Below are 15,847 nucleotides of genomic sequence, written 5' to 3'. Positions count from 1 at the left end.
TTGTAAATATGATAGACTATTCTTTGGGGTTTATTAATATATATTTTTTGGTTAAGAACAAAAACCTAATTGTTTAATGAGGTTTTCAGTGTATGCAGAAATAGTAAAAAACAAGGAGGATGTGAAGGGAGAAGAGTAAAATGAACTAAATGGTGCTAAGATTTCTCCTGCATTCTAGCTGAGGTGGTAAAATATTGATTCTAAGTAGACTGTGAAAAGTTAAGAAAGTACATTGTTGTCTCTAAAAAAACAAACTGGCTGGGCGCGGTGGCTCACACCTGTAATCTTAGCATTTTGGGAGGCCGAGGCGAGGTGGGTGGATCACGAGGTCAGGAGTTCAAGACCAGACTAGCCAACATAGTAAAACCCCTCTCTACTAAAAAGTACAAAAATTAGCTGGGCATGGTGGCTCGTGCCTGTAATCCCAGCTGCTTGGGAGACTGAGGTAGGAGAATCTCTCAAACCAGAACCCAGGAGGCGCAGGTTGCACTGAGTTGAGATGGCGCCACTGCACTCCAGCCTCGGCTACACAGCGAGACTCCATCTCAAAAAAAAAAAAAAAAAAAAAAAACTATACAAAGATGCACAGCCAAAATCACAATAAAATGGAAGACTAAAAAATGTTCAAATAACCCAAAAAGCAGGAAGAAAAAGTTTTCCTTGAAAATCACAAAATGCAGGCCGGGTGCAGTGGCTCACACCTATAATCCCAGCAATTTGAGAGGCCGAGGCAGGCAGATCACCTGAGGTCTGTTGTTTGAGACCAGCCTGACCAACATGAAGAAACCCCATCTCTACAAAAAATACAAAATTAGCTGGGCCTGGTGGGGCATGCCTGTAATCCCAGCTACTTGGGAGGCTGAGGCAGCAGAATAGCTGGAACCTGGGAGGTGGAGGTTGCAGTGAGCTGAGATTGCGCCGTTGCACTCCAGCCTGGGCAACAAAAGCAAAACTCCATCTCAAAAACAAAAACAAAACAAAAAAAGTAAAAAGAAAATCACAAAATGCAAAAACTGACCCAAGATGAGAAAGATAACATGAATAGTCCCATAATTATTTAGGAAATTGAATTTGTGGTTTAAAATCTTCCAAAATGGAAATCTCTAGTCTCAGGTAGTTTTACTGCAAAATTCTACTAAGCATTTAAAGAAGAATAACACCAGTTCTACACAATGTTTTCCAGAAAATAAAAGAGCAGGGAATACTTTCCTTCTCATGAAACCAGCATTACCTTGATACAAAAACCAGAAAAGAACAGTACAAAAAAAGGCCTAGTTTGGCGGCTCAGGCCTTTAATCCCAGCACTTTGGGAGGCCGAGGTGGGTAGATCACTTGCGGTCAGGAGTTCAAGACCAGGCTGGCCAATATGGTGAAACCCCATCTCTACTAAAAATACAAAAATTAGCCAGGTGTGGTGGTATACACCTGTAATCCCAGCTGCTTGGGAGGCTGAGGGAGGTGAATCACTTTAACCCTGAAGGTGGAGGTTGTAGTGAGTTGAGACTGCGCCACTACACTCTGGCCTGGGCGACAGAGCAAGATTTTTTCTCAAAAAAAAACAAAAAACAAAAACAAAAACAAATAAAAACCACCCCAAAAAACCAAATGGTACAAAAAAGAAAATGACAGATCAACATTCCTCATGAACATAAATGTAAAAATCTTTAACAAAACAGCAAACTGATTCCAGCAAAAAAATCAAAAGAATAATGCACCAGGACCAAATTGGATTATTTAAATGGGGAATTCAAGATTGGCTCAATATTTTAAAAAATTAATTAATGTAATCTACCATATTAATAGTCTAAAGAAAATAACCCACATGATCCAAGCAACATATGTAGAAATAACATGACTCAATTCAAACATTCATGGTAAAAATTCTCAGCAAACCAGAAATAGAAGGGAACTTCCTCAACATGATAAAATATCTTAAAAAACCTACAGCTAGGCCGGGCGCGGTGGCTCACGCCTGTGATCCCAGCTCTTTGGGAGGCCGAGGCGGGTGGATCACGAGGTCAAGAGATCGAGACCATCCTGGTCAACACGGTGAAACCCCGTCTCTACTAAAAACTACAAAAAATTAGATGGGCATGGTGGCGCATGCCTGTAATCCCAGCTACTCAGGAGGCTGAGGCAGGAGAATTGCCTGAACCCAGGAGGCGGAGGTTGCGGTGAGCCGAGATCGCGCCATTGCACTCCAGCCTGGGTATCAAGAGCGAAACTCCGTCTCAAAAAAAAAAAAAACAACCTACAGCTAATACCATACTTAATGATGAAAGACCAAATGTTTTCCCTTTAAGGTCAGTAAAAAGGTACGGATGTCCACTCTCACCACTCCTATCCAACACAGTACTGAAAGGCCTAATCAGTGCAATAAAGCAAGAACAAGAAATAAAAGGCATACAGATTGGAAAGGAAGAAATACAACTGTCTCTATTTGCTGATGACATCACTGTCCATGTAGAATATCTCGGGGAATCTACAAGAAATCTAGAATAAGCAAGTTTAACAAAGTCACAGAATATAAAGTTAACATAAAAAAACATATTTCTGGGGCTGGCGCAGTGGCTCACGCCTATAATCCCAGCACTTTGGGAGGCCAAGGCAGGGGTATCACGGGGTCAAGAGATTGGGACCACCCTGGCCAACATGTTGAAACCCTGTTTCTACTAAAATACAAAAAAAAAAAAAAAAATTTAGCACTTTGGGAGGCCAAGGAGGGCAAATCACCTGAGCTCAGAAGTTCGAGACCAGCCTGGCTAAGATGATGAAACCCTGTCTCTACTAAAAATACAAAAATTAGCTGGGTGTGGTGGCGGCACCTGTAATCTTAGCTACTTGGGAGGCTGAGGTATGAGAACCTGGGAGATGGAAGTTGCAGTGAGCTGAGACCACACGACTGCACTTCAGCCTGGGCGATAAGAGCGAAAACTCCATCTCAAAAAAAAAAAAAAAAAATATTTCTATATACTATTAATGTAAGACTGGAAATGATTAAATTTACAGATGTATTGAATACATTTCAGTGAACTAGCTACAAATCAGATAGATTCCCTCTAACTTTGAAACATAGCTAGTTTAAAAGACATAACGTCTTTCTACTTCATTGACTAGTTATTATCTATCTAGTTTACAGATTACCTGGAAAAAAGTTGTTGTCCCCTTAACTTTGTATAACTATTCTGCCACGAGGGACCCTTCCTTCTTAGAGACAGTGCCAACAGTGCCATTTAAGATCTGGGCCGTCTGCTCTCTTTCACTTACTGCTGTGGACTCTCCTTAGGAGAACATCAGGCTCTTCTTCCTCAAGCAGCTCAGCACTTCGTAGGAGAGCATGGATCTCCGGGTGCACATCCTCCACACTAGCTTCTCCTGAGGCCAGTGCTCTGCAGTGCAACACCAAAGTGACATCTTGATTATAAAAATGAAAATACTGGCATACCCTACTTGCTTCATGCACACAGCCATCATCCAGTAGGCGCCCAATCAAAAAGTTTAGTGACTCCTGCTCTTTCCAATCCAGTCTACTCTCGCATGTCTCTTTGGATGGAATGCTGTTAAGGTCTAAGTATTTTGATGTGTTCAGAGCAGCCAACTTGGAGAAGGAAAACTCATTGGCTAAACTATCAAAGGAAAGTTCACCACTAGTTGAGATCTGTCGAGAAAATCTGGGCTCTGTTTCTTCCTGATTTCTTCCAAGTGTGTGCTGGGTGATGCGGCAGAGCCAGATCTCCTTCTCCAGCTCCTCCAGCTTGTCCAGAGGCACCGGGTCCTCCTGGGCAAGCCAGTACCCTGCCAGGGTGAGCAGCAGATGGCGCTCCTCAATGCTGCTCTGTCCAGTTGGGTGCTCACATGCCACATGGGCCTGAGCTGAGAAAAAGGAAGAAGCTGCTTTGCTTGAAATTGAATTTTTCTGAAAATTCTCATGGCATTTTTTCCAGAAGTCAATTCTTGCTTGTTTTAGTGACCACTGTTCAATGTGTTTTAGGGTTTGCATTTCCCGTGTTATCTGTGAAATTTAACAAAGCAGATTTTAGCCTTAATGCTAATGTTCCCTAACTATATCATATTTGTCTTTTTTTTTTTTTTTTTTTGAGATAGGGTCTCAGTCTGTCACCCAGGCTGGACAGCAGTGGGACAATCATAGCACACTGCAGCCTCAACCTCCTGGACCCAAGAGAACCTCCCACCTCAGCCTCCCAGGGAGCTGGGACCACAGGTGTGTGTCATCACACCTGGCTAATTTTTAATTTTTTTGTAGAGACAGGGTCTCCCTATGTTGCCCAGGCTGGTCTTGAACTCCTGGGCTCAAGCAATCCTCCTGCCTCCACCTCCCAAAGTGCTGGAATCACAGGCATGAGCCACTGCACCTGGCTTTATCATACTTGTTAAAACCAAATCAAATCAGAGAATAGAGATTTGGCTACTGATGATCCTGGATATTTTATCTGGAAAGTTATGGTATGAAAAACAATTCTTGATTCATCCCACTGAATGGGGTTTAAGTGGAAGCCCCCCTTATATTTAAGTCTATTCAAAGGAAAATAGTTGGAGCATATCTTGCAAACTAACATTACATTTGCAGCACACATTTCTCAATGGGAATTGCAGGCTCATCCATTTCTGAAAGTAATGTGTGTGTCCAAAGTAAAAAAGGCCTCATCTCCTATAAATTATATATCTCATCTGATTTACTGTTTAATGCTGATTTTACGAGCTAAGATTTTAAATAACTTAAAAGACCAATGATACCTCTTCAATAACCAAGTTGTCCACAGGCAACTCAGCTAATTCTGCTACCCTTCTGGCCAAAGCAAACTGTCCATCTGTCTGCAGTCTTTCCAAAATAGATCTACATTCACGCTGAAAATTCTCAATGCTATAGCTGGTAATAATGATAAGATTAATGGCTATGGATGTATCCTTCAAAATTTGGCAAAGGACACACAGTTTCTTCACATCTGGACCTGTGCCAAAGAGGAGAGAATATAAACATTTAGTTAATAAATGCCACTACAGCATTTCAAGAGTAATATGTATCAGGGGGAAAATATACATGTTTAATGTAGTCAAAGGAAAACCAAAAAGCTACTTTTCTTATCTTTTTTTTTTTTTTTTTTTTTTTGAGGTGAAGTATCACTCTGTCACCCAGGCTGGAATGCAGTGGCATGATCGGGGCTCACTGCAACCTCCATCTCTTGGGTTCAAGGGATCCTCCTGCCTCAGCCTCCCAAATAACTAGGAGGCTTCTACCACCACACCTGGCTAATTTTTGTACTTTTAGTATAGATGGGGTTTCACCATGTTGTCCACGCTGGTCTCAAACTCTTGACCTCAGCTGATCCACCTGCCTCAGCCTCCCAAAGTACTGGGATTACAGGCGTGAGCCACCATGCCCGACCAAAAAAAAGCTATTTTTCTACTCTGGTTGACTAGCAGAGGAAATCATAAGGTAGCTCCACCATACCAAAGACACCAAAAAAATGGCCCAGCAAAATTGTTAGTGGTAAACTCTGGCTGAATTTGCTTGTCATATAGTAAGAACGGTTAGAGATTAATGGCTGGGCGTGGTGGCTCACGCTTGCAATCCCAGCACTTTGAGAGACCAACTCGGGTGGATCACTTGAGGTCAGGAGTTTGAGACCAGCCTGGCCAACATGGTGAAGCCCCATCTCTACTAAAAATACAAAAATTAGCCTGGCCTGGTGGCACACGCCTGTAATCCCAGCTACACGGAGCTGAGGCAGGAGAATCAGTGAACTAAGATGGTGCCATTGTACTCCAGCCTGGGCAATAGAGTAAGACTCTGACTTAAAAACAAAAAAACAAAAACAAAACAACAACAAAAAAAACCTGGTAGAGATTAGCACATGAACTCAATCTACACATCTGGCTTTAAATACAGGGCAGAGGTTGGTGGTGTTCAACGTAGTAGAAACACAGTAACCTTGGGAAGATTTTAGTCATTCAGGTTAGTCTGTCTCTCTCCAGATTTATCTCCTACCTTGATCAAATTTATTTGATTTAGTGGTCATTTGTTCATTCAATGGAGGCATCATGTGGATCAAGACAGAGCACTTATAGGTTAAATCTCCAGCTGGTCAACAGCCTAGGCTCTAATGTGGCACACTGTATCAGAACGAAGCATCAGTTGCACCTCCGAAATTTTTATCTACTTAACCCAGGGAGACCCAACGGAGCTCTTCCTGATGTCTCTGGGAAATTATTAGTTAATGCTAAGAATTCTTGGCCAGGTGCAGTGGGTCATGCCTATAACCCCAGCACTTTGGGAGGCCAAGGCAGGAGGGATCACTTGAGGCCAGGAGTTCAAGACCAGCATGTGCAACATGGTAAGACCTTTGTCTCTATCAAAAAAAAAAAAACAAAAAAAAAACCAAAGAATTCTCTGCCAACAACTTACGTGGCTGGGTTTGCTCCCTTTCCCAAACAATCTAAGTAGAGTCTATGTATGTCCTACCATAAGAGAGGTGCATGAGAAACATTCCATAGGCAGCTATTTCCAATGCCACTTGCTGGGCAGCAGTCTGATTTAGGTAGTTCTGGGGACAGTGAGACACCCTGCACAATAACCACCAACATGGACATGCTGGGTTTTGCTGGCATCATATAAAACATAGGTTTTTAAAGAACATATTCCTGGCTGGGCACAGTGGTTCACGCCTGTAATCCCAGCACTTTGAGAGGCCAAGGCAGGAGGACTGATTGAGCTTCAGACCAGCCTGGGCAACATGGCAAAACCCCATCACTAACAAAGAAATACAAAAATTAGCCAGGTGTGGCGGTATGTGCCTGTAATCCCAGCTACTCAGGAGGCTAAGGTGGGACGATTGCTTGAGCCTAGGCGGCAAGAGGTTTCAGTGAGCTGAGAATGTGCTACTACACTCCAGCTTGGGCAATAGAGCCAGACTCTGTCTCAAAAAAAAAAAAAAAAAAAAAATCCTGTTCTTAAAGCACATAAATGTTAAATATGCACATATAGTAACACAATTTCTAAAAACAGAAATAATTATAGAATAAAAGTATTATAGTTGAGTTTAACAATGTAGTCAGTCCTCCTAAGTCAAAGATAGATTATGGCAAACAATAGGAAATTCATTTTTGAAAAAAATTATAATTACTACAGATCAATGAAAACACCGATATGTTAAAAGGATGTATACCTGGTCTGCACAGTAACTGATAAGTACCATCTTATATCCACTACAGTTTGGAAACACCCCTTTTTCTTTTTAGCTATCGGACCCACAGCCTGCAACAACTGGCTCTGGGTTCAGGATTCTGTCAGTGTTCTGTGCAAATCTGAGCTCTCTAGTTAAAAAATCTGTGAGTGTAAACGTGAGAAAATAACTCTAGTAGTCAAAGTGTCAGAATATAATATAAAAGAACAACATTATCATTCAACAAAAACTTGAAATTATCAAACAAGTAGAAAAGATAATAAGGCAATATTGGTTTGATTCAATCAGCAACAAGTTTAGAGACTGCCAATGTCTTAAGGAATCTGCCAAAAACCAAACCAAAACAAAACAAAACAAAACATTTGTCTCTGAAATTTAAAAAATGAATTGTAGATTTCTGAAACAGGGTTTGTGATCCTGGGCAATGCTAAGATTATTTGCCAGAGAGAAGAAGATACTGAAAGGTTAATGTAGAAGCCAACTAGGAGGAAATGTGGCTATTTGATAACTGCTTAGAATGTGATGATTGGTATTTTATGCTGTTGTATTATTTACTGAATATTTTAACCAGAATTTTAAGTTCTCTGTAACTTCTTCACACCCAGTTGTAGACTGTAAGTTAATATTACATGCATTTTAATTTCTTAACTACCCCTAAAGTATTTTCAAGATTAAGAAAGCTAACTTCTTAATAGCAACTTAATTGTAAGTATTGTCTTACCATCAGAGAAGAGATGCTCTCTTTCAACAAATAGCTGTAGAAGCTTCCTCAGCTCATACTGGGTCTTACACTGCTGTAGCATAAGCTTCAAAAGGAAACACACCTGATCCTCCAGCCACATGGCAGGGATGACAGGGTGGACCTTTGTGGCTGCTGTGTTAAGCTATGAAAGGAAAAGAGAGGCTTAGGGAAAGCAGTTTCATGAGAATAGCAAATCAAAACCTCCAAATCTGGGAACCTCTAAGAAACCTAAAATTCCCTCAAAAGCTATCTCCTGTCACAAAGGGAGGCGCTTACTCAGGTCCTTTCCAACGGCAGGAACTGGTAATGGGGCTCAGAGGGCTGGCAAAAACAAGCCCTTCTCAGCAGCTCTGCAGATTGTCTCTTTGTGGGAAGTTCTGGTATAGAGCTGCATGTGTGAAAAAGATGGGCAAGAGTCTTCAAGACTGAATATTAACTATCGAATTAATTAATGTAAAATAATCCCACTTAGTGACTGTCAAATTAATGCTGCTTTGAGTTGCTGTGAAATTAACCAGATGTTTCACTTAGCAGCTTTTTTTTTTGGCGGGGGGGGGGCAGGACACAGAGTCTTACTCTGTCACCCAGGCTGGAGTGCAGCGGTATGGTCTCTGCAACCTCCGCCTCCCAGGTTCAAGAGATTCTCCTGCGTTAGTCTCCTGAGTAGCTGGGATTATAGGCACCCACCAGCACGCCCAGCTAATTTTTCTATTTTTAGTAGAGATGGGGTTTCACCATGTTGGCCAGGCTGGTCTTGAACTCCTGACCTCGTGATCTGCCTGCCTCAACCTCCCAAAGTGCTGGGATTACAGGCGTGAGCCACCATGCCTGGCCAGCAGCTTCTTAAGGGGGGGGATGTAGGCCTGCCCCTGAATCCAGAAGATTTTAAATTCACATTATAAAAACTGCTTAGAAAGACTTGCCTAACATCACGTGCATACTTTTGTAACAAACCTGCATGTTCTGCACATGTACCCCAGAACTGAAAGTATGATTTAAAAAAAAAAAAAAAAAAAAGACTTGCCTAACATTACTTAGCTAATTCTACCACTTTGCTTTTAGTTTATTCTTGTTAGAGAAGGGTCTCACTTAAGAAGCCTGGATTTATATTATTTCAACTGAATTCTAAAAATATTAATAGGAAGATGAATTCAAGTGGCAGGTTGCATTTCTACAAGTAGGTATGGCAAAAATATCTTCTAGGATGCTGCAGGAAAAGGCAGATTTCAGAGGAATGGTGCTTTCTTACCTGCTGCTGCTTTTTTTTTTTTTTTTTTTTCTTTCCTTTGTGTTGGTGGAGAACAGGGTCTCACTATGTTCTGTTGCCCAGGCTGGTCAAATTCCTGGCCTTATGCCATCCTCCCGCCTCTGCCTCCCTAAGTGCTGGGATTACAGGTATGACAACTGCACCCCACAGATGCTTCTTTTGTGACTTCATTCTTGACTTTTCTTTGGCTCCTGCTTCAATTCATATCATTTTCGGAAGACTAACATTTGGTTCTCAGTCACTATAGTCTCGTTGTTCACTCTAGACTTCATGCAACATAATCACAAAAATTACTGGGTCTTTTGGTGAAACAGAAATTTAACTGTCTGGTTTCAAAAAATGTATATGTTAATAGGCACCAAATTCAGTACCTCTGTGCCTAGTACTGTGTTAGGCCCTAGTCTTGGCTGGATACTTCCTGTATACTTCTGAACGCACTATAAACATCACTCTGAAGGTAAGTTTAATATGCACAGGCTTTGTGGCTGTGGTGTAGGTTTTAGAAGACAATATTCCCTTCAGTGGAATTCTCAAGACTGCCAAGATCTTAAAGGAATAGATTATAAAATCTATGTCACATTACTGTTATCTTCTTATCCCTACTTGGAACGAATTTCCTTCTCTATCCTCTTTCGGATTCCGAGGTCAGGAATTCAAGACTAACCTGGCCAACGTGGCGAAACCCTGTCTCCACTAAAAATGCAAAAATTAGCCGGGTGTGGTGGCGCGTGCCTGTATTTCAGCTACCTTAGCACACCCTATGTGGTCCTCCCTGTAGATTTCTAATCCTCCTCTCAAATTCCAACAGGACTTACCTACTCGTAAGTAAAAAGAAGATAATTTGCTTTTGCAGCCTCTCCCTTAATGCAAAGTATTTACAGGAATTGCATCGGTAGTCAGCTCATTAAATTAGCTACTATTCCTGCTTAGACATTGTTCCTGAATGCTTCCTGTAAACACGGTGAATGGATTTTGATGTTTAGAAGAGCAAAAGTACTTCTACATATTTTTTTTTTTTTAAAAGTTTCTCGATTCTTTATCCTCCTGAGTGTCTCCTTGTTAAAATTAGCTGGGATTAGGGCACTAGTCCTTAGTCCTTAATTACTTATATATCTAACTCTATTGCTCTAAGAAGATGAACTAATGTGAGCAGATGATGGAACTGGTTAAAGGAAAAAAATACATTGAAGTGAAGGACTGAGGCAAGGATGGGAGCAAATGTACTGCTCTTTTGCAGAGGCTGGAGCAGGGCTAGTCAGGCAAGAATAAGAAGATACCTGGGAGGTATCCATCCAGCCATAAGGAGTAATAGGCTAAGGAAATTAATGTGTCTCTTTTCTGTGGTTTCAGAATCCTAGGCATATTCAAATAACTGATTTGGTGGTTTCCAATATGTAAGTTTCAAAGCTTCATTACGGTTAAGGCCAATGTGGCCAGACATGGTGGCTCATGCCTGTAATTCCAGCATTTTGAGAGGCTGAGGTGGCAGGATTGCTTGAGGCAAGGAGTTCCAAACCAGCCTGGGCAACAAAGCAAGACTTCATCTTTATTAAAAAAAAGTGTTAAAAATGACTGGGTGCAGTGGCTCATGCCTGTAATCTCAGCACTTTGGGAGGCTGAGGTGGGTGGATCACTTGAGGTCAGGAGTTTGAGACCAGCCTGACCGACACGGTGAAACCCCATCTCTACTAAAAATAAAAAAAATTAGCTGGGCGTGGTGGTGGGTGCCTGTAATTCCAGCTACTTGGGAGGCCGAGGCAGGACAACCACTTGAATCTGGGAGGCGGAGGCAACAGTGAGCCAAGATCACGCCACTGTATTCCAGCCTGGGCGACAGGGCCAGACTGTCTCAAAGGGAAAAAAAAAAGACAACAATTAAAAATCATCCAGCATGGTGGCATATACCTGTGGCATGTGCCTGTCATCCCAGCTACTTGGGAGGCTGAGGCAGGAGGATCTCATGAGTCCAGGAGTTCAAGGCTGCAATAAGCTATGATCATACCACTGTGCCTGGGTAACTGAGTGAGACACCAAGTCTTTAAAAAAAAAAAAAAAAAAAAAAAAAAAAAAAAAAAAAATGGGGTGGTGGTGCTGGGCATGTTGGCTCATACCTGTAATCCCAGCACTTTGGGAGGCCAAGGTGGGTGGATCATGAGGTAAGGAGTTCAAGACTAACCTGGCCAACATGTTGAAACCCCCATGTCCACTAAAAATGCAAAAATTAGCCAGGTGTGGTGGCATGTGCCTGTAAGTCCCCCCAAATTAGCCAGGTGTGGTTGGCAAGTGCCTGTAGTCCCAGCTACTTGGGAGGCTTAGGCAGAAGAATCGCTCGAACCCAGGAGGCAGAGGCTGCAGTGAGCCGAGACTGTCCACTGCACTCCAGTCTGGGCAACAGATCGAGAGAGCAAAAACCTCTACTGAAATTCTACTGGTACATACTTTTATCTCATTTATCATAAAGCCTTTTGGGATAGAAAAGGCAAAAGGGCTAAAAATCCCAAACAAGACTAACACATACTTCCACTTTTTTTTTTTTATAACTTAGTCTGTCTTTTCATGGGGTAATAACTCTTATGAAGCTCAACATGATAAACAAGACTTAAACAGGCATCTGAATAGGTAAAGCCTGAAACTGACCACATAGGTCAACATCATTTGGACAGGGACAACTAGGATTGTTGATGGAAAAAACCATTCTATTTTTTTTTTTGTTTTGAGAAAGAGTCTCACTCTGTTGACAGGTACCAGGCTGGAGTGCAGTGCCATGATCTTGGCTCACTGCAACCTCCACCTCCTGGGTTCAAGCAATTCTCCTGCCTCAGCCTCTCGAGTAGCTGGGACTACAGTTGCATGCCACCGCGCCCAGCTAATTTTTGTATTTTTTAGTAGAGATGGAGTTTCACCCTGTTGGCCAGGATGGTTTCGATCTCTTGACCTCGTGATCCGGCCGCCTCAGCTTCCCAAAGCGTTGGGATTACAGGCGTGAGCCACCGCGCCCGGCCCATTCTATTCTTTTCTTTTTTGAGACAGGGTCTTGCTCTGTCACCCAGGCTGGAATGCAGTAGCATGATTTTGGCTCACCACAACCTTGATCTCCTAAGTTGATCATCCTGCCTCAGTCCCTCAGAGTAGCTGCGACTACAAGCATATGCCACCATGCCTGGCTAATTTTTTTTTTTTTTTTAGACAGAGTCTCACTTTATTGCCCAGACTGGAGTGCAATGGCATGAACTTAGTTCACTACAATCTTTGCCTCCCGAGTTCAAGCTGTTCTCCTGCCTCAGCCTCCCCAGTTGCTGGGATTAGATGTGTATACCACCACGCCTGGCTAATTTTTATATTTTTAGTAGAGACAGGGTTTCACCATGTTGGCCAGGCTGGTTTTGAACTCCTGACTTCGTGATCCACCTACCTTGGCCTCCCAATTTTTGTATTTTTTTAAAGTTTTTTTTTTTTACCAAATACCCAGACTTCAAGGAGATAAATTTGTGTTTTCTGTGGAAACGGGGTTTTGCCATGTCACCCAGGCTGATCCTGAACTCCTAGACTCAAGTGATCCATTTGCCTTGGCCGCTCAAAGTGCTGAGAATACAGGTGTGAGCCACCATACCCAGTCCATTATTTTCTGTCACAGTGAATAAAACAGAATTAAACATCCTTCACTCTCAGCACTGCTGCAGTTATCCTGGATTGGCAAAATCTGGCCCATGTATCACCATTCTCCTCTCTAGTGCCTACAGCAGATACTATTAATTTCTTTTTCAGTCAGCCTGGCTGAAGCTCACTGACGCTTACCAGGATACTGATCACAGTTATCACATTACATGAAACTTCTCAGTTCATGTTCTGAAACTGGTAAGCTGCTGTGAGGTCACTGCCACTCCTACCCCAGTTTTTCCATCTCTGGAATGGTATAAATGATATCGTTTGAATTATATACCATAGAACCACTATTCTCCTGCTACCCTATCCTAACTACTAGCAGCCAACAGGCTGTCCATGCCAGCCAAGTTCAGATCAGTGAGAAAGAACACCATAACTGCAACTTACCATTTCAAGGCTCTTTTGAAACTCCAGAAGTTTAGCTTCGGCTTCTTTATAATTCTTGAAGAACATACACAGTTCATACATCTCTATCACCAACAGTAATGGGGAATCCTTTGACAAAGAGTTTGAAAAAAAATTACAAAATTTTGAACTTAAAAATTTTTCAAATAATGTCAAATAAAAGAATGTTAAAAATATTCTTAATAATGTAGGGCATGGTGGCTCACGCATTTAATGCCAGCACTTTGGGAGGCCAAGGCAGTGGGATCACTTGAGGCCAGGAGTTCAAGACCACCCTGGCCAACACAACAAAACCCCACCTCTACTTAAAATATAAAAAATTAGCCAGGCATGGTAGTACACGCCTGCAATCCCAGCTACTCCAGAGGATGAGGCATGAGAATCCCTTGAACCTGGGAGGTGGAGGTTGCAGTGATTGCCAAGACTGCCACTGCACTCCATTCTGGGTGACAGAATGCGATTCTGTCTCAAATAAATAAATAAATAAATAATAAATAAAAATAATTAGCCGAGTGTGGTGGCATGTGCCTATTAGTCCCAGCTACTCGAGAAGCTGAGGGAGGACTACTTGAACCTGGAGGTCGAAGCTGTAGCTATGATCATGTCACTGCATTCCAGCCTGGGCAACACAGCAAAACTCTACCTCAAAAAACAAAATGCTATTATCAATAGCTTCACAGATTAAATCATGTACATTAAAAAGAAAGTTAAATATATTTTCTTTTCCTTTGGGAAAAATGGTACTCAGGCCAGTTACCCCTACTCTACAATCTATTTTCTGTCTATTCTATGCTTGGCCCACTGCACACGGACAGAAAGCATTCCACTAGATGGTGCTATGACACTTTTTTTTTTTTTTTTTTTTTTTTTGAGACGGAGTTTTGCTCTTGTTACCCAGGCTGGAGTGCAATGGCGCGATCTCGGCTCACTGCAACCTCCGCCTCCTGGGTTCGGGCAATTCTCCTGCCTCAGCCTCCTGAGTAGCTGGGATTACAGGCACGCACCACCATGCCCAGCTAATTTTTTGTAGTTTTAATAGAGACGGGGTTTCGCCTTGTTGACCAGGATGGTCTTGATCTCTTGACCTCGTGATCCACCCGCCTCGGCCTCCCAAAGTGCTGGGATTACAGGCGTGAGCCACCGTGCCCGGCCCCACTTTCATTATTTGTAATTTACTTGTTTTGAGACACAGCTCCATTTTGTTACCCAGGCTGGATTGCAGTGGCATGATTACAGCTCACTCACTGTAGCCTTGACCTCAGGTGATCCTCCCACCTCAGGTGCCACAGTAGCTAAGACTGGAGGTGCATGCCACCATACCCGGCTAATTTTTGTATTTTTTGTAGAGACGTGGCTTCGCTGTGTTGCCCAGGCTGGTCCTGAACTCTTGGATTCAAGTGATCCATATGCCTAGGCCTCCCCAAGTGCTGGGATTACAGGAGTGAGCCAGCTTGCCCAGGCATGACATTTTAAACATACACACCTGGATAATCAGCTCTGCTGACCCACCTTACCTACTGTTGCCTGTGGCATTGATTCATACATTTCACTGTTTTCAGTGGGAGCTGCTCAGAGAATAGGAGTTCTGAATTAGAAAGTATGGATCTGAACTGTAAATACACCACTTACTGAAGTTTTTTTTTCTTTTTTTTTTTAAGAGATGAGGTTTCACCATGTTGGCCAGGCTGGTCTTGAATTCCTGACCTCAGGTGATCCACCCGCCTCGGCCTCCCAAAGTGCTGGGATTACAGGTGTGAGACACTTAAAGTGTTTAGTAGGCCTACTGAAGTATTTTGAGACCTTGGGTAGGTTACTTAAGTTTTCTGAGTCTCTATTTATTAGTCTGTAAAATGAGGGCAATATCACTTCATAATCTTTTTTTTTTTTTTTTTGAGACACACAGTCTTGCTATCACCCAGGCTGGAGTGCAGTGGTACAATTTCGGCTCGCTGCAATTTCCACTTCCCAGGTTGAAGTGATTCACGTGCCTCAGCCTCCCAAGTAGCTGGGATTACAGATGAACCACCACACTTGGATATTTATTGGTCTTTTCAGTAGAGACAGGGTTTTGCCATGTTGGCCAAGCTGATCTCAAACTCCTGACCTCAAATGATCCACCCACCTCAGCCTCCCAAAGTGCTGGGATTACAAGTGTGAGCCACTGTGCCTGGCCCATAATTTCTAATATTATTTTCACATAGGATTATTGTGAAAACTCACTAAAATAATGTGTAAAAAGCACCCTGGGCCAGGTGAGGTGGCTGATGCCTGTAATCCCAGCACTTTGTAAGGATGAGGCAAGAGGACTGCTTGAGCCCAGGAGTTTAAGACCAACCTGATCAACATGATGAAACCCTGTCTCTACTAAAAATACAAAACCAAACAACAACAACAAGAACAAAACCAGAGCCAAGCATGCTGACATGTGTCCGCTGTCCCAACCACTTGGGAGGCTGAGTTGGGAGGATCACCTGAGCTTTGACGGCTGAGGCTGCCGTGAGCCTTATTGTGACACTGAACTCCAGTCCAGGTGACAGGAGTGGGACTCTGTCTCAAAAAATAAAATAA

The 15,847-nt window shown here is 42.6% G+C and overlaps 1 protein-coding gene across 5 annotated transcripts in view; it reads right to left on the bottom strand.

Moving 5' to 3' along the window:
- SPG11 (SPG11 vesicle trafficking associated, spatacsin) overlaps positions 1-15,847 on the bottom strand; it is a 96,902-nt gene that overhangs the window by 16,376 nt on the left and 64,679 nt on the right. For all 5 annotated transcript variants that reach the window (XR_004274913.1, XR_004274912.1, XM_032297616.1 and 2 more), the window contains 4 exons: positions 13,262-13,369; positions 7,924-8,086; positions 4,756-4,970; positions 3,268-4,012 (listed from right to left, as the gene is read on the bottom strand). Coding sequence is in view for 3 of the 5 variants with exons in the window: in XM_032297616.1 (XP_032153507.1) it covers positions 3,268-4,012; positions 4,756-4,970; positions 7,924-8,086; positions 13,262-13,369 (1,231 nt within the window). In the remaining 2 variants the exon portion in view is untranslated. The remainder of the gene's footprint in view (positions 1-3,267; positions 4,013-4,755; positions 4,971-7,923; positions 8,087-13,261; positions 13,370-15,847) is intronic.

The sequence above is a fragment of the Sapajus apella genome, unplaced genomic scaffold (assembly GCF_009761245.1).
Source record: "Sapajus apella isolate SASKATOON/1434 unplaced genomic scaffold, GSC_monkey_1.0 scaffold37, whole genome shotgun sequence".
Lineage (NCBI taxonomy): Eukaryota > Metazoa > Chordata > Mammalia > Primates > Cebidae > Sapajus > Sapajus apella.
This window is presented reverse-complemented; position numbering and strand designations above follow the sequence as displayed.